At 43.1% G+C, this 18843-nt stretch overlaps 1 protein-coding gene across 4 annotated transcripts in view; it reads left to right on the forward strand.

The window, feature by feature from the left end:
- Positions 1–18843, forward strand: part of LOC126299499 (dedicator of cytokinesis protein 3) — a 951484-nt gene that overhangs the window by 173331 nt on the left and 759310 nt on the right. For all 4 annotated transcript variants that reach the window (XM_049991443.1, XM_049991445.1, XM_049991444.1 and 1 more), the window contains exon 2: positions 8893–8976. In XM_049991443.1, the coding sequence (XP_049847400.1) occupies positions 8893–8976 (84 nt within the window). The remainder of the gene's footprint in view (positions 1–8892; positions 8977–18843) is intronic.

Genomic DNA, 18843 nt, shown 5'->3' on the forward strand with positions numbered 1-18843 from the left:
GTATTTTCATTTTTAGTGATAACTGGCTACAAAAACTATATGTCAGTGTGCCATAAGAGTGGTACTAAAATGTTTGGTTTTCAAATAAAACTTTTTCTAGGATATCAAATCAAACACCTTTCAGCCGTCTAATTTCCGAACTGTTATTTTATTTCGCTACTAATTTACTACGCCATCTTCAGGTTCCCCGAACGACGTGTAGGAAGATTCCAGCCTCGGTTCTGCTCGAAATAGGGGCCATGATGCAAATGCTGGACTCTGTAGATTTCTGCTTGATACAGCAATCACTTCAACCATCATCTGCAGAATTTTGATGATGGTCGAAGTGATGGCAGTATCAAGCAGAAATCTCCAGACACCTGTATGTGTTTGCTGGCCCCTATTTTGGCCGGAACCGAGGCTGGGATCTTCCTACACGTCGGTCGGGGATCCTGTAGATGGCGTAGTAAATCACCGAAACTAGTAGCCAAACAAAATAACAGTTCGGAAATTAGATGGGTGAAAAATATTTGATTTTATATTCTGTACTGAACAGCCGAGTTCCCCATCCTTCTCTGAAATAATGGACATACAGAGTTTTATAGGGAGCTCTGTGGATTCTGAAAGATTATACGCTACTGGCTACCAAGAAGAAATGCAGATGATTAACGGGTGTTCATTAGACAAATATATTATACCAGAACTGACATGTGATTACATTTTCACACAATTTGGGTGCATAGATCCTGAGAAATCAGTACCCAGAACAACCACCTCTGGCCGTAATAACGGCCTTGATACGACTGGGCATTGAGTCATACAGAGCTTGGATGGCGTGTGTACAGGTACAGTTGCCCATGCAGCTTCAACACGATACCACCGTTCATCAAGAGTAGTGACTGGCGTAATGTAAAGAGCCAGTTGCTCGGCCACCATTGATCAGACGTTTTCAGTTGGTGAGAGATCTGGAGAATGTGCTGGCCAGGGCAACAATGAAACATTTTCTGTATCCAGAAGTGCCCGTACAGGACCTGCAACACGCGGTCGTGTATTATCCTGCTGAAATGTAGGGTTTCGCAGGGATCGAATGAAGAGTACAGCCACGGGTCGTAACACATCTGAAATGTAACGTCCACTGTTCAAAGTGCCGTCAGTGCGAACAAGAGGTGACCGAGACGTGTAACCAATGGCACCCCATACCGTCACCCCGGGTGATACGCTAGTACGGCAATGACGAATACACCCTTCCAACGTGCGTTCACCGCGATGTCGCCAAACACGGATGCGACCATCATGATGCTATAAACAGAACCTGGATTCATCCGAAAAAATGTCGTTTTGCCATTCGTGCACCCAGGTTCGTCGTTGAGTACACCATCGCAGGCGCTCCTGTCTGTGATGCAGCGTCAAGGGTAACCGCAGCCATGGTCTCCGAGCTGATAGTCCATGCTGCTACAAACGTCGACGAACTGTCCGTGCATATGGTTGTTGTCTTGCAAACGTCCCCATCTGTTGACGCAGGCATCGAGACGTGGCTGCAAGATCCGTTACAGACATGCGGATAAGATGCCTGTCATCTCGACTGCTATTGATACGAGGCCGTTGGGATCTAGCACGGCGTTCCGTATTACCCTCATGAACCTACCGATTCCATATTCTGCTAACAGTCATTGGATCTCGACCAACGCGAGCGGCAATGTCGCGATACGATAAACCGCAATCGCGATAGGCTACCATCCGACCTTTATCAAAGTCGGAAACGTGATGGTACGCATTTCTCCTTCTTACAGGAGGCATCACAAGAACGTTTCACCAGGCAACACCGGTCAACTGCTGTTTGTGTATGAGAAATCAGTTGGAATCAAAATGGTTCAAATGGCTCTGAGCAGACTTAACATCTGAGGTCATCAGTCCCCTAGATTTAGAAAATTTTCACGTCAGTTCACAGTTGGGAATGGATAGTGAGTCTACAGTGGAACATTCAGTACACGTTAAATTAAATTACACCCAGCGCAAGTGCTGTCAACGTTACCCGTTTCATTATTACCAAACGGGTTTCAGAAAATATATACAATACTTTCCTTGCAACTGCAGTGTCTCTGGAGCATAAGTGTTGGTGGAACACTTAAACCTTGCGTCCGAAGACTGATAACCAACAACGTAGATGAAGATGTGGAACACGGCCATATGCCTCCAGTCTATAATTAACAGCTAAGAGGCGTATGCTTGAAGAGAAGACATTGATTCCCTGATCTGAAACCGTACGCAAGAACCTGTGCTGCGTTTGATGCCCAAATGTAAGTGGTGAAAAATTTTCCGACTACTAATATTCGAAGCAGCTCTCTCCTGGTTCAACCCTACTCACTGTCATGCTTTAGTGACCCCGGATACGAAGGCTGTGCGGAATATGGCACAAGGGGATAAGAGCACAATACACAATGGTTCAGGTTTACTGTTAACTACAGATTGCAAGAGAACCCAGCTGTCAGGATTAATACCACAGGCACTAGCACTGTTGACATCCTAAAAGGGAGACGCCGTGCCTTGTAACAGATTCATTTTAGCCAGGAGATCTTTGAGACTATCTGGCTGTCTCTGCTCCTTAGCTTTAGATATTTGCCTTGAAGTAACTGTTCTTAAGCACCACCCAGAGGGCACTTGTGACGTATGCATTGTCGCGGACGCGAGCAGTCATCGCCCCGCCCCCCGCCACTGACCTCCACACTCCCTGAAACTGCCCCTGGATTCGACGAGTGTCGGGCAATTTGGACTGCCCTGAACCGCATCCGAACGGAAGATTTGCAGACACTCTCCACAAGTGAGGCAATTTTCATCACCATCGTGTAACTGTTGTGCGGAACGAACAGACCGTTTCTAATATTATATGAACATAATCCCGCAAGGGCTTACAAGATTTGCTGACAACGACGAGTGGTGCGATAAAAAGGCCGAAATACTAAATGTCTTCTTCCAAAGCTGTTTCACAGAGGAAGACTGCACTGTAGTTCCTTCTCTAGATTGTTGCACAGATAACAAAATGGTAGATATCGAAATAGACGACAGAGGGATTGAGAAACAATTAAAATCGCTCAAAAGAGGAAAGGCCGCTGGACCTGATGGGATACCAGTTCGATTTTACACAGAGTACGCGAGGGAACTTGGCCCCCTTCTTGCAGCGGTGTACCGTAGGTCTCTAGAAGAGCGAAGCGTTCCAAAGGATTGGAAAAGGGCACAGGTCATACCCGTTTTCAAGAAGGGACGTCGAACAAATGTGCAGAACTATAGACCTATATCTCTAACGTCGATCAGTTGTAGAATTTTGGAACACGTATTATGTTAGAGTATAATGACTTTTCTGGAGACTAGAAATCTACTCTGTAGGAATCAGCATGGGTTTCGAAAAAGACGGTCGTGTGAAACCCAGCTCTCGCTATTCGTCTACGAGACTCAGAGGGCCATAGACACGGGTTCACAGATAGATGCCGTGTTTCTTGACTTCCGCAAGGCGTTTGACACAGTTCCCCACAGTCGTTTAATGAACAAAGTAAGAGCATACGGATTATCAGACCAATTGTGTGATTGGATTGAGGAGTTCCTAGATAACAGAACGCAGCATGTCATTCTCAATGGAGAGAAGTCTTCCGAAGTAAGAGTGATTTCAGGTGTGCCGCAGGGGAGTGTCATAGGACAGTTGCTATTCACAATATACATAAATGACCTGGTGGATGACATCGGAAGTTCACTGAGGCTTTTTGCAGATGACGCTGTGGTGTATCGAGAGGTTGCAACAATGAAAAATTGTACTGAAATGCAGGAGGATGTGCAGCGAATTGACGCATGGTGCAGGGAATGGCAGTTGAATCTCAATGTAGACAAGTGTAATGTGCTGCGAATACATAGAAAGATAGATCCCTTATCATTTAGCTACAAAATAACAGGTCAGCCACTGGAAGCAGTTAATTTCATAAATTATCTGGGAGTACGCATTAGGAGTGATTTAAAACGGAATGATCATATAAAGTTGATCGTTGGTAAAGCAGATACCAGACTGAGATTCATTGGAAGAATCCTAAGGAAATGCAATCCGAAAACAAAGAAAGTAGGTTACAGTACGCTTGTTCGCCCACTGCTTGAATACTGCTCAACAGTGTGGGATCCGTACCAGATAGGGTTGATAGACGAGATAGAGAAGATCCAACGGAGAGCAGCGCGGTTCGTTACAGGATCATTTAGTAATCGCGAAAGCGTTACGGAGATGATAGATAAACTCCAGTGGAAGACTCTGCAGGAGAGAAGCTCAGTAGCTCGGTACGGGCTTTTGTTAAAGTTTCGAGAACATACCTTCACCGAAGAGTCAAGCAGTATATTGGTCCCTCCTACGTATATCTCGCGAAGAGTCCATGAGGATAAAATCAGAGAGATTAGAGCCCACACAGAAGCATACCGACAATCCTTCTTTCCACGAACAATACGAGACTGGAATAGAATGGAGAACCGATAGAGGTACTCAGGGTACCCTCCGCCACACACCGTCAGGTGGCTTGCGGAATATGGATGTAGATGTAGATGTAGAAAATACGCAAAAGACCCTTATATCCGTATATAGCTGTTGTCATTTGTGTTGTTTTATGCTGAGGAGCTGTGTTTAAATTTTGACATATAGTAGCTTTGTAATTTTTCTATATGTATTGCAATACATTAAATAAATAAAGACACGCCATGCTGTCTTTGGCTCTTCACATGGAGTGCTGTGCCCTTCCATGTGCTGCAACGATGTAATACCGCACCTATTTGGGGGCGACACTTCTATTTTCACCTCGGCAGTCCGGTATTTAAGTTCGGGAAATGGAAAATTAAGCATAGAACAACTTAATCGCATCCTGCTTCCTTTATGCAATGTTCGCTTTCTACTATCTAAAGTAGTTATTTGTCAAATCTATTTTGCGTCCATGCAACAATGGCCTGAAAGTAGTCTAGAGCGTCAGTCATGGACTGTGCAGCTGGTCCCGGTGGAGGTCCGAGCCCTCCCTCGGACATGGGTGTGTATGTTTTTCCCTAGGATAATTTAGGTTAAGTAGTGAGTAAGCTTAGGGACTGATGACCTTAGCAGTTAGGTCCCATAAGATTTCACACAGTAGTCTAGAAGAGTTGCCTTTAACCTTCAAATGGTTCTGAGCACTATGGGACTCAACATCTGAGGTCATCAGTCCCCAAGAAGTTAGAACTACTTAAACCTAACTAACCTAAGGACATCACACGCACCCGTTTCGAACCTGCGACAGTAGCGGTCGGTCGGTTCCAGACTGAAGCGCCTAGAACCGCTCGGCCACTGCGGCCGGCGTCTTTAATCTTCAGTTCATTTGTTGCTCAGCACTGTCTATAGTTAAGTTACTGATAGTAAGGCATGCCTCTCCAGACATAAGGTAAAGTTCTATCTGGGAAACCTGAAGTATATTCAGTCTTTGAACGTTCCCAATTTGAAAATCTGATGTTGTCGAATGTTCAACTCTACCAAGCGTAATCATTATTGGCCGGTTAGTTAAAAAGTATATTTGTACGCCCCAAAACTGGAAAGACTTAATGCTCCGCTTGTCACAAAAACTTATACGAAATATGAGATATGCTAATCTGCTAGTCACCATGTCTAATTATAAAAATGTCACTCGAAACTGTCAGTTGCGTCAACTTCTATAATGGCTAGCGCGCACGCTTGATTTTTTGACCGTGACAAAATTGCTTCCGGCAATGTCACTTCACGTCATCAAAATGGAATGCACTCACGAAGGATGGCTGTCATGAATTTCTTTTCTTTTCTTTTTTTTTTTAATCCAAGCGTCATTTGTTAATATGGATTTTGAAGAGACGGACATTATTTGCGAATGACTGGCCAATAAGAGGAAAGTTTTACACAATGGTTCATAAACTTCAACCACCTTCAAAGAATTTTTTTCACTATTTTCGGATGAGTGTTGTACGTTTCAAGTAATTATGAGTATTTCGCATTTTTATCTGTTTACCATACAAAAATTGGAACATGAAACTCTCTGTCCCAGCTAAACACAAGTTGTCCGGGAACTCAAAAATATTATCCGACTGATTTCTTCCCATCCGTTGATTTTCGTATGTGTCCAAACCATCCTTCAAATTTTTGTTTCCATGTTCTTCTACACTGAAGAGCCAAAGAAGTTGGTAAACATGCCTAAATGTGCAGCAATTTGCGGAAGGGTTACACTTCTGTCACCTTGAACGATTTTTTTCAGTCATTGTTGGTTCCGTTCTTGCAGGATCTTTTCTCGGACGCAGCGATGTCGGAGATTTGATGTTTTACCGGATTCTTGATATTCACGGTACAGACGTGAAATAGTCGTACGTAAAAATCCCACTTCATCGCTTCCTCGGAGATGCTGTGTCCCATCGCTCATTTGACGACTATAACACTACGTTCAACCTCACTCAAATCTTGAGAACCTGCTGTTGTAGCAGCAGTAACCGATCTAACAACTGCGCCAGAAACTTGTTTTATATAGGCGTTGCCGACCGCAGCGACGTATTTGAATACCCATGCCCGTACCAGTTCCTTTGGCGCTTCAGTGTATAAGAAAAGCGTTATCGCTATCGTCTTCGTGCACAGTCACGTTCTGCAAAGACGTTAGTGCCAAGTTTGTGTGTCATTGTGTCGGGGAGCGGAGAATGGATGGAATGTGACAATTTTGTCACGCTTGCACGCACGGCTATCAAATCTTGGCAGCGCAGTGACAATTTTGCACGGGCTTGTACGCGAGTTGACAGACAAGTATCTCCCGGCTGTCACGTCATAGGATGCGCGCATCTACGCATATATTCACAGACTGGACGAGAGTGACGAAACAGTCACGGTGAGAAAAATCCCCCCTGCGGGCGAGCCCTAAAAGATCCGCATTGCTCTTTCTACAATACGACCTTTACCAGCAAACATCCATACGGTGCGCATAGTTATAATTTCTATAATAACTTTATACAGACGAGCGCGGACTTAATACGGAGATTGTTCGGTACAGAATGGACGACTGCTCCACAACGAAACAAATATCGGCCGTAGGAGCGGGTGTCTGGTGGAACAAACAGTTTTCTCGCAGTGTGTCCTCTACTGGAGGCTAGGAAAGGCCCCTCGCGTCATATAACAATCTAAATAGCTCTTCCAACTGGCTATCGAAGTTAGTGCCAACACTTTAATTCTTCGTTTTCTTGGCCGCCTCCCGTGTATCGCGGGTCGGCATTTTGTTATAGGTTTGGGTAAGTTAGTTTTACAGGGCGGCCGGATGCCCTTCTGTGGCCAGGACAGGAAGTAATGTATCAGTTGTCTAATTATTTCATAGTAAGCGTTCGAATGAAGGTGACTATGATGATTATTTGTTCATCTCGCACACACACGTCACCCTGTTTAAATAGTTATCCCACATGTAATATCAGAGCTACGTTAACTGCACAGATATTGTGTGTCATTAATATTCTATCGTCGTGTTCAGTGGATAATAATGAAAGAGGTTTGTTCTCATGCGCTGCGGAAGAGTTTGTTGAACAAAATACTGGAAAGGTTTTGCTAGTAATCTTGTTCTAAGGTTTCACCCATCCTGATTTCATTTTCCATTGTTTCCTGAAATCAATTACGACGAGATATTTTCTGCAACGTGATCACTACCAATCCTTTTCCCCATTCTCATCGTCTAATGGACTAGTAGTCCGTCTCTGACGACTTCAGTCTCTAAGCAATTTTATACCCTATAGCCTTCTTTCCTTTGAAATTTAGCTCGTTTTATTTTCGATGTTGACTTGTGCATGACGGGTTTTGGAGTCATCCACATGTTTTCGTCAAGCCGTTGAAAACGGTCTGATGTGTTTGATGGTTATATGTTGAAACCAAAAGCCTCTTAGCGCTCGCTTACTAAATGACTGTAGAATGTTATAGTCTTTTTAATGTTGAAACAGGCCAACCGAGAGTCTCTGTGTGGCAGTGGCACTGAAACTTTCAGTCTAGCCCTCCTTTGTTTAGAATTAGTTTTTACGCGGTTTTCTCAACTCCGGCAGGTCACTGGTTTGAACAATAACAATCATATTTTAGCACTTATTTTCCTCAGGATGCGTTTCGGGCTTTCAGCAGCCTTCAGCGGGCTTAATGTTGTCACGTAGTTGACTCCTTTATTTCGACTATACTTTGAATACTGCAGCTGATTTTAATGCTGTAATCTACAATTTCTTCTTACATTTCCAAGCAAATGCTATACATACCAGGTTACCATTTGAATACTATAAAGTATCTGCCATTTGGTCTGCTTATGTGCACATTTCCGTCGGCAACATCGGCTGCAATCAAATAACATTTTAGGTTGTAAGCAGAAACAGTGTAAGAAAATCACAATACCCGAGCACTAGTATTTGTTCGATGTGTGCAACAGGTGCTTAGTGGCGGAAGAAGGACGTATTGAAGGTAGTACGACAGATAGCTGCCGCATTCATAGTGCAGTTCCTGGTACAACACGATGATTATGCAAATACATTTAATCCATTTGGAAAATGATGAAATTTCGAACTCTTCATACAAAAACAAAGCGCCAGAAATAATTGGTCCCTAGGTTTCTTATGGCTTTAATGATGTCACTGTCAATCGCCTGAGTTCCTGCATGAATTTTGGACAGTTATTAGTTGCAACGCGTAAGTTTATTAAAAATCAGAAACATGTTTGAGTATCTCACCGACCTACTTTGAAAGACTCTAGGTCACAACCTGTGTTCAGTAACATACTCTGAAGAGCCAAAACATTTTAACAAATGTCCACCGCGACAATGAAACTTGTCTGGTGGTGTTGTGGCACAAAACTCTAGCATCTTAAAATCCAATTTTACGGAGTGGCCCTAATTTGTTCATCTTTTGTTGCAGTTATATACAACTGGCGTGGTGATACGAGGTACGGCTTGCCACTGGAAATCGGCGAAACAGTACAGATACTAGAAGAATGTGGCGGTAAGTAATGAATTACTATGTCCACAATATTTCTGTTTACTACTGATCCTTATTTACCGGAGATGTTGCACCAGGTCGAAATAGTACTACAAAGCAGTGTATTAACTGCATCAGCAACGGCCTCACACACCCGCTCGCCGTTTCGATTTGTATTGTATTTTGCCCTCGCCATTTTTGTCTTACACATATAAAATCGACCAAATGGAAAGAGAGGAATAGATAGTCATAGCTATTAGTTCTGCAATATTATATCATGAGCTAAATTTATTTTAAGTAACTATGTTCCATTACCAATGGTTATGTCCAACATTGAGAATGTACGTCGACGATTTGGTGCTAGTTTCCACTGCAGAATTTTGACATATGCAATGTAATCCATATAATCGTTAGATGAAGAGCATAATTGCTTGAAAATACGGATCATTTATGCTTTAAAGTCAGTACTGTCATTAGACTGTTTTTTTTATTTGCAGTGTTACATTTACACGATCATTATTTCGGCTTTAAAGTGCCATTATCAAGTGTGTTAATGTTATACAGTGCCTAAGATGGCATACTGTCGTATTTAAAACACACTATTAGACACATCGTCTAAGGGTCAATATTTCTGGTAAAAGCCAGTTTATGTGGGCACCTCCTACCAAGTATTGCGACAAGTGTCCAGTACCAGACACACTCGTGAATCCCCTGAAAATACTCCACCATCGCCACACCTTTCCCTTGAAATTTACGTTGGAACACTTCATCTTTCGTGCCTGACAATATGTCAGCGCACCACAAACAGACAATTATCGTTTTGTTTTATATGATTCAATGTAAGCTGCATAATTATGTCTTACATTTCCGCCGGCCGCTGTGGCCGAGCCGCTCTAGGTGCTTCACTCTGGAACCGCGCGACCGCTACGGTTGCAGGTTGGAATCCTGCCTCGGGCATGGATGTGTATGATATCCTTAGGTTAGTTAGGTTTAAGTAGTTCCAAGTTCTAGAGGACTGATGACCACAGATGTTAAGTCCCATAGTGCTTAGAGCCATTTCTTACATTCTGCATTGAATAAACTTCAAAGTAGTTGAATTTTTTGGTTAATATGTTTCTGAAAACAATGATTCATCTCTGTGCAAGTTCCAAATCGTCTAATTGTCTGAGTATTTTTTGTCCTACTATGTGGAGAAAAAAGTTGTTGGAAGATTTGTAGAAACATCTTGCAAAGTAACGCCAGTGTGGTAATGGACACTATAGTGAAAAACAGATTTTCAAAAAGAAATATATATTCACGGGCATAATCAGTAAATCACTTAAGCATATCGGTTTTTAGGGCGTAAGTCATCGCGAGAACGTAAAATGTTGTCACTGCATATTCGACAGGTGCACTTGAACTGCCTCTGAGCACTATGGTACTTAACTGCTGAGGTCATCAGTCCCCTAGAACTTAGAACTACTTAAACCTAACTAACCTAAGGACATCACACATATCCATTCCCGAGGCAGGATTCGAACCTGCGACCGTAGCGGTCGCGCGGTTCCAGACTGAAGAGCCTATAACCGTTCGGTTACCACGGCAGGCTGTGCACTTGAACTCTGAAGATTACTGTTGAAACCGGTAATAGTGGGAAATTTGTTGGTAATTGTGTCGGTGAAGAAACGTTTTGAGGAATGTTTCCATTTTCTTTCCTTTTAAGAAAATGGTTTCTCGAGCATTTATTTTTGTATACACAAAATGAAGAGGCGACATTGTAGGAAGAACCGTAGGACCATATCAGGAAAATTAAATATGTGAAATTTTCGAGTCGCACGTACTCGATTATGTATACCAAGCAGTTTATCAACGTTCTTTTCTTTTAAAACGTGGGAATAGACAAAAATAAGAATTTGCAGTGTTTCATGTAGATGATACCAGATATCCTGTGATGACGAATTCATGGGCGCGTATCTAGCACAGGAACTGTAGTTAACAGGCGAGGCCGCAGCAGACCGTGTTGCGGAAACACTGTCTCTCGCCATCCTGCCGCACGCTGACAACGTTAGGTTCGGCGCCTCGCCTGCTGACAACGTTAGCTCCTGTGTCTTGTCCGCAAAGGGGCAGCATTAACTCAGTTTTGGTACGGATGGGGAAAGGAAAAGCTTCATAAGGCGTCGTGGTATTCGATGGGAGTGTTGCGTGAAAACCACAATACATTTTGACGTAGTTCAGAGTGTACAGTTCCTGCGTTATTTAGTAAATACAGCGGGAATCTCGTCTGTGTAAGAACGTATAAAAGAATATTTGTGATATGTTTATTTGGATGGCAATCAGCCATAATAGCTGTTATATATGAATTTTCTTTTTTTTTTTGTCTGAATCGTACTACAGTTTCACTTAATGAGATCGTATTGAAATCTCGCACTGGTTGCTGTGAAAACAGATTTATCACATATCAGCTAGAATGACCGTTGGGCATGGTAGATCTAAAAACAGTCTTCTAAATGTAGAGCAACACCACACATTTTAGACTGCCATGATCTTTCACTTCTCCTTCCTCTTAAGTAGCACGAGACACACTTTCCTGAGAATTTTTTCCTTCTCTGTTGAGGGTATGTGCATCTGGCAATGAGTCCATGTTTTTGCCTAGTCTTCATACGGGTGGTTCTCGCTGATGGTCGCCTGCGAACAGAGTACTCAGGTAGCTATGCACTCTTTTAGAGTTGCTGTGCAACGTTGGTTCTGAAGTCGATGTAGCAGGTTTTCTTTCCGTCCAGCGATCTTCTGATACAGAATGAATGAGTTGAAACTGCACATATCAAGAAGAATCTGGTCTTCCAGGTCTACGTCACCCCATTCCCCTCTGATATTGAAGGGCATTTTGAATTACTGCTTGCGGTTCTTCAGAATCTGAATCACTGAATGACAAATTACTTACTTCCTTTCCGGAGTAGCCGAGCGGTGTAAGGCGTTGCAGTCATGGACTGTGCGGCCGGTCCCGGCGGAGGTTCGTGTCCTCCCTCGGGCATGGATGTGTGTGTTTGTTCTTAGGCTAATTTAGGTTAATTAGGGTGTAAGCTTAGGGACTGATGCCCGTAGCAGCTAAGTCCCATAAGATTTCACACACATTTGAACACACACACTTCAAAACAATATGGTTCAAATGGCTCTGAGGACTATGGGACTTAACATCTATGGTCATCAGTCCCCTTGAACTTAGAACTACTTAAACCTAACTAACCTAAGGCCATCACACAACACCCAGTCATCCCGAGGCAGAGAAAATCCCTGACCCCGCCGGGAATCGAACCCGGGCGTTGGAAGCGAGAACGCTACCGCACGACCACGAGCTGCTGACAAAACACACACTTACATTCCACTGTTGGAAACACCGTCAACGAGTTTGTGTGAACCCTCCTCATTATGAGCACGAACTACTCTCTTTGCCATGTTAGTTGATTAGTAAGCTCAGATACCGCATAACGCGCATGGCCTGTGCTTCGCTTTGGTATACATTTAAGGGCCATCTGTTGGCTAGAAATTGAACTCTGCGCACTGCTGCAGTGAAGAGCCCATTTCGAGGCGAGCTCGTCGTATGATTTAAAAGCCATAGCAACTTCAAGCGACTACAGCTCGGCGTTTGATGCTCGGGTCAAGACTGTTTCACACCAGACGCGTTTCGCTTTTATTTACAAAGCGTCATCAGTTGCCATAGACGTTCATTACTTCTCGTACATTTATATGAAGTCTACCGATTTTCCCTCATTGCTAGCAGAGGGTGTAGCGGAAAATCCAGCTCATGGTCTATGCCGGCACGCTAGCTGAGCGTGTTTGGACAGAGGGTTAGCTGCGCTCTGCAATAATAATAATAATAATAATAATAATAATAAAACCTGAATGAGTGGATCAACTAAGAACTTCAACGGGCGTCAGGGGACGTCCGCCACGAACACATGCAACAAACTATGACGGAAAAAAAGAAGAAAAAAAGTGGTTAGCGTTGTTGCCCCTAGATCACGGGGTCCCGGGTTCGATTCCCGGCCGGATTGGGGATTTTCTCTGCCCGGAGACTGGGAATTTGTGTTGTACACATCATTTTCATCATTCGTGAAAGTGGCTAGATTGGGCTGCGTAAAATATGGAGTGTGAAAAACTTTGTACGGGCGCCTATGACCGCGCAGTTGAGCATCCCACAAACCAAACATCATCTTCACATCTGCACTTTCACTCTTCATGGCTCTTTTGGCTTTTAGCAAACACTCTTTTATTTTCCTACATTTGCGTTCTTTGGACCTCACTTTTGTAAAAATTCATACTATTTATCTTCATAGAAATTGTATTGTGGGTTCTTCTGTTTTGCATTCAGCACTATCGATTCAGCTAAATTACGGTAAACCTAAATCAGGATAGTTAGACGAAGATTTTTTACCCTGTTCCTCCCTAGTGCGAGTCCAGTGTCGTGATCACAGCGCTAGCTCACTGGTGTCTCTGTAGCGTGTTCTGCGCAATAGGGTGTGACCAGTGTGATGTATTAGTCCGACGTCCTTTTCAGTTCTGTAAGCAACGCTGTGCAGCGTGATTATACTCCCTGCATGAAACTATACAACGAACATACTGTCTACCGTAAAACTTCTGATGAACAATATGACTTTGTTCCTACTGCTAATGACGCCATGACATACCCCGTCACACAGTGGGCCAACCGCTTTAAAACCTTGGCATAATAGATAAATGGATATAAAATCCTCCAAAACTGTTCTTTTTAGTTTCTTTGGAGCACTAATTAGGAATCAGATGTCGGAATTGAAATTCAAAATGACGGATCAAAACTTATAAATTTAACGAATTCGAATAAAACTTCCGGTACAAAACCTTGCCATATTGATATGTCGAGCCGGTCGTTGTGACCGAGCGGTTCTAGGCGCTTCAGTCCGGAACCGCTGCTGCGGTCGCAGGTTCGAATCCTGCCTCGGGCATGGATGTGCGTGATGTCCTTAGGTTAGTTAGGTTTACTTAGTTCTAAGTCTATGCGACTACTGACCTCAGATTTTAAGTCCCATAGTGCTTAGAGCCATTTGACCCATTTTTTTAAAATGTCTAATCGATATTTTACATTTTTCAATCGAAATCACCGTGATACTCGTCGCTTGCGTCATTATTGCTTTTGCAAGAATCGGTTTGGGGTTGTCCACTGGGAGATGGTTCGAAAAGCAGATCTTTTACCTTAGGTGATATCTGTTCATCATCTTCAATTGTCACTTTCTGGAATCTAGAAATAAATAGGTCCGAAGATGCCAAAGCCGACGGAATATGTCATGCATCGTTTTCGCACGGGAATATTTGCGTGTAAAATCTCCGTGCATCAAGTCCATGTGGACTGATGTCGACATCGGGCATTATTGCAGAATATAAGAAGTCCGAGGCACCCGAGTTTGGAGAAATATACTTTTTTCAGAGTTCTCGATAGCTATATTTTAGTTCTAGATTTCTGTGTTTTAATTCTAGAGCTCTCTGTACACAATTTGAATACATCTGCAGGATTTCGCGAAAGAAGGGAACAATATTACTCGGGGAAATTTTGATTTCGTAAAGAAACTATTTGCCAATTGGCGAAAAAGATTTAAGACCACAAATCCGAATAGCTCCCCTAGAATTCTACAGAAAACTCAAATGACATTTTTTATGCAGATAATAGTCTGTGAGATAAATGCAATAGTGAGGGAGCATTTATACCGTGTGACACTGTCGCACGGTAGAAAAATGGCTGTCTACAAAAAATGTGCAAGTATTTGCACGCAAATATATTTGAACTCGTTCACTATACTATCGAGGTAGTAGGAGAGTCATTTACAAAATTGGAGCCACGTAGAGGAAATTTTGTAGCTAACGATTTCGGATAATATCTGTTGTAGTTTAGTTTTAAGTCGTTATACGTCATTACACAAGTTCAAAATGTGATAAACGTACCTTTTGGAGTGGTCACTATCGTATAGTATCCAGACAGCTACGCAGATTCGCTGTCATATATTAAACAGGCCACACAAACTACATTTGAAAAATGTGTCGTTCTCCGATTCGCTGTTTACCGTCAATTGTCCCAGCCCGTATAGTGTCGACTTGAGACTGGAATGGTAACAGAACGTTGGTTGGGTGTCATCGGCTCGTGGTCTTGCGGTAGCGATCTCGCTTCCCGCGCACGGGGTCGGGGATATTCTCTACCTCGAGATGACTGGGTGTTGTGTGTCTATCATCATCATTTTATCCTTATTCACTCGCAAGTCACGTAGTGGCGTTAAAGAGCTTGTGGAGCGGCGGCCGAACCGCCCCGCGAGGGTTCTCTCGGCCACCAATGCTACACGCTCATTATTATTGATTGGGTTTGCACCCGTGCAATATACATACGTTTTCGCGGATCTAAAGTCGGAACATGCCCCTTTCTTTCTATTTTGTCCAGGCTTTGAGCGAGTTGGCCCACTGTGCGCCAGTCCGAGTAAGTTTCGAGATTGGATCATTGAAAAATAGAGAAAAGTTAACATGGTCGGTTTTGATGCGTCAGGTGTTATACATAGTGTAACCACACTTGAGTGCAACACACAGAACGTTGGTACAACCGTACGAACATCTACACCTCCATCTACATGGTTACTCTGCAATTCACACTTAAGTGCCTGGCAGAGGGTTCATCGAACCATTTTCATACTACTCTACCATTCCACTCGCGAATAGCGAGTGGGAAAAAGGAAGACCTAAATCTTTCCGTTCGAGCTCTGATTTCTCTTATTTTATGATGATGATCATTTCTCCCTACGTAGGCGGGTATCAACAAAATATTTACGCATTCGCCGGCCGATGTGGCTGAGTGGTTCTAGGCGCTTCAGTCTGGACCGGCGCGACCGCTATGGTCGCAGGTTCGAATCCTGCCTCGGACATGGATGTGTGTGATGTCCTTAGGTTAGTTAGGTTTAAGTAGGTATTTTGTCGAATTGACAGCCCTTAGATTTGTACGATTTATCGTATATCCAAAATTTATCGGATTTCTTTTAGTACTCATGTGGATGACCTCGCACTTTCCTTTGTTTAGTGCCAGTTGCCACTTTTCGTTCCATTCAGAAATTCTCTCTAGATCATTTTGTAATTGGAATTGATCGTCTGATGATTTTACTAGACGGTAAATTACAGCGTCATTTGCAAACAATCTAATAGAGCTGCTCAGATTATCGCCTAGATCATTTATGTAAATCAGGAACAGCAGAGGGCCTATGACACTACCTAGCGGAACGCCAGATATCCCTTCTGTTCTACTCGATGATCTACCGTCTATCACTACGTGTGACCTCTCTGAGAGGAAATCACGAATCCAGTCACACAACTGAGACAATACTCCATATGCACGCAATATGATTAATAGTCGAGTGTGAGGAATGGTATCAAAAGCCTTTTTGAAATCTAGGAATATGGAATCGATCTGACATGCCTTGCCGGACGCGGTGGTCTAGCGGTTCTAGGCGCGCAGTCCGGAACCGCGCGACTGCTATGGTCGCAGGTTCGAATCCTGCCTCGGGTATGGATGTGTGTGATGTCCTTAGGTTAGTTAGGTTGAAGTAGTTCTAAGTTCTAGGGGACTGATGACCACAGTAGTTAAGTCCCATAGTGCTCAGAGCCATTTGAACCATTTTTTTTCTTTGAGATGCCTTGTCGACAGCACTCATTACTTCATGGGAATAAGTAGCTAGCTGTGTTGCACAAGAACGATATTTTCCGAATCCGTGTTGGTTATGTATCAATATGTCATTTTCTTAAAGGGATTCATAATGTTCGAGTACAGTATATGTTCGAAAATCCTAATGCGAATTGAGGTCAGTGATATGGGTCAGTAATTCAATGTGTTACTCCTATTTCCTTTCTTGAATACTGGTGTGACCTGTGCTACTTTCCAGTCTTTAGGAACAGACCTTTCGTCAAGTGAGCTGTTGTATATGACTGGTAAGAAAGGCGCTATTGTGTCTGCATACTCTGAAAGGAACCTGATTGGTATACCATCTGGACCGGAAGACTTGCCTTTCTTAAGTGGTTTGAGTTGTTTCGCAACACCTAAGATATCTACTTTTATGTCACTCATTCTAACAACTGTTCTGGTTTCGAATTCTGGAATATTTACTTCGTCATCTTTCGTGAAGGAATTACGGAAAACTGTACTTAGTAACTCTGCTTTAGTGGCACCATCATCGGTAACACTTCCATCGCTGTCGCGCAGTGACGGTATTGACTGTTTTTTGCCACTGGTGTACTTTACAGACGACCAGAATCTCTTTGGGTTTTATTCCATATTTTGAGGCAATATTTCATTGTGGAAACTATTGAAAGCATCTCGCATTGACGTCCACACTAAATTTCGAGCTTCCTTGAAACTTAGCCAGTCTTGCGGATTTTGCGTTCTTCTGAATTTGGCATGCTTTTTTCGTTGCTTCTGCAACAATGTTCTGACGTGTTTTGTGAAGCTGTCAGGAAAGTCCTTCTCTGCGATGTCGTTCAACTCTCGATCGCATTGGCTTGAATGTCGATGATGTCGTCAAAGCGTTGACCCTTCTCGACAATTTTTGCACTTCGTCATTTTCTGTTAGATTCGTAATGATAGCATAGTCTCGTCACTCGTGATGATTTTTCCCACAAAAGAATCGCCCATCTTTTGTGTTTCAATAAAGTCCTGGCAGACATCCAGGCGGGGAGTCACGGTGTGCGGGACAAACTATGCACACAATCTTCTCTTCTTCACAATTTCGTGGAGAATGTCTTGAACACTTGATTTAGAAATGTTGCTCCATTGCGATTTATAACGCAACGACACTATTACCGCACGTCCACCACTTACCATTCCTGCTCACAACTGACTGGTAATGCCCATCTGTTTCTTACAAGTTTTAGTTCAAGCTGTCAACGTAGTTACTGCGCTGACGACGCTTATACGCCAGGAATAACATCAATCTCAAAACTTTCAGAGCGGATGGCGTACTACTAACACAAAATTTGCCTCTTGTTCAGACCTTTCAAGTAGCGGGATCTGGCAACGGTAGTCCGCATTTCTCGCTGCGCTGACAACACTACGCTTTCACTCGATAAAGTTCATTTTCTCTTTCGCGTGATGTGTAGTCTTGGTCCGGTTGACGAAATATATCTATCCGTGTCATTTCCATGAGCCTACGACAAACTGAGGCTTTTCAACATTACATGAAATGGTTAGTGGCTTGAAGAAATTAATGTGATGCCGATTTCAATTACTATGAATCTCTCTTATATCTTAAATCGTAGAAAAAAATTACATTATTATAAGCTACTATGGTAGTGAACAAGACTGCAGCAATTTTTTTCGTTTTATATCAAATTCTGCTCCCCCCCCTCCCCCCTCTTGCTCGTATTTTTATTTCGTGTCGTGTTTCCCAATATTAATGTCGCACTTCATACAGCGTACAGCAGCAGTAAGCTATATTTAGAGACAAGCGTAGCAAGAAAGACTTTGGTTGTGACGAAAGTGAAAAGCCGTTTAGTGAAGCGCTGTGAATTGGGAAGCAGAGAGGCTGAAACAGGGAGCCAGTAGGGCTGTGGGAAACGGCACAGGTACTTGCTGCCTGCGCCACCACTACAGCTGTAGCTTTCTAGAAGACGTACAGTGACTTTTTGGAGGGAAATTTGAAGACGGTCAGTTTCGTGAACTTGGTAGGCGGTTTGCACGTGTTGAACCAAGTTGTACGTCTTAAAAGACTGAAAACAGAACTAGAAACAGTGAATTAGGAATTAGCGTCTGATACTCTCTGAAATAAGACAGTTTTTCTGCATCAGTGAGTTTAGTGCTACATCAAATTTAATAGTTTCCAAATTTTACCACGTGTTTTAAGAACGATCATGATATCAGAC

The sequence above is a fragment of the Schistocerca gregaria genome, chromosome X (assembly GCF_023897955.1).
Source record: "Schistocerca gregaria isolate iqSchGreg1 chromosome X, iqSchGreg1.2, whole genome shotgun sequence".
Classification (NCBI taxonomy): Eukaryota; Metazoa; Arthropoda; class Insecta; order Orthoptera; family Acrididae; genus Schistocerca; species Schistocerca gregaria.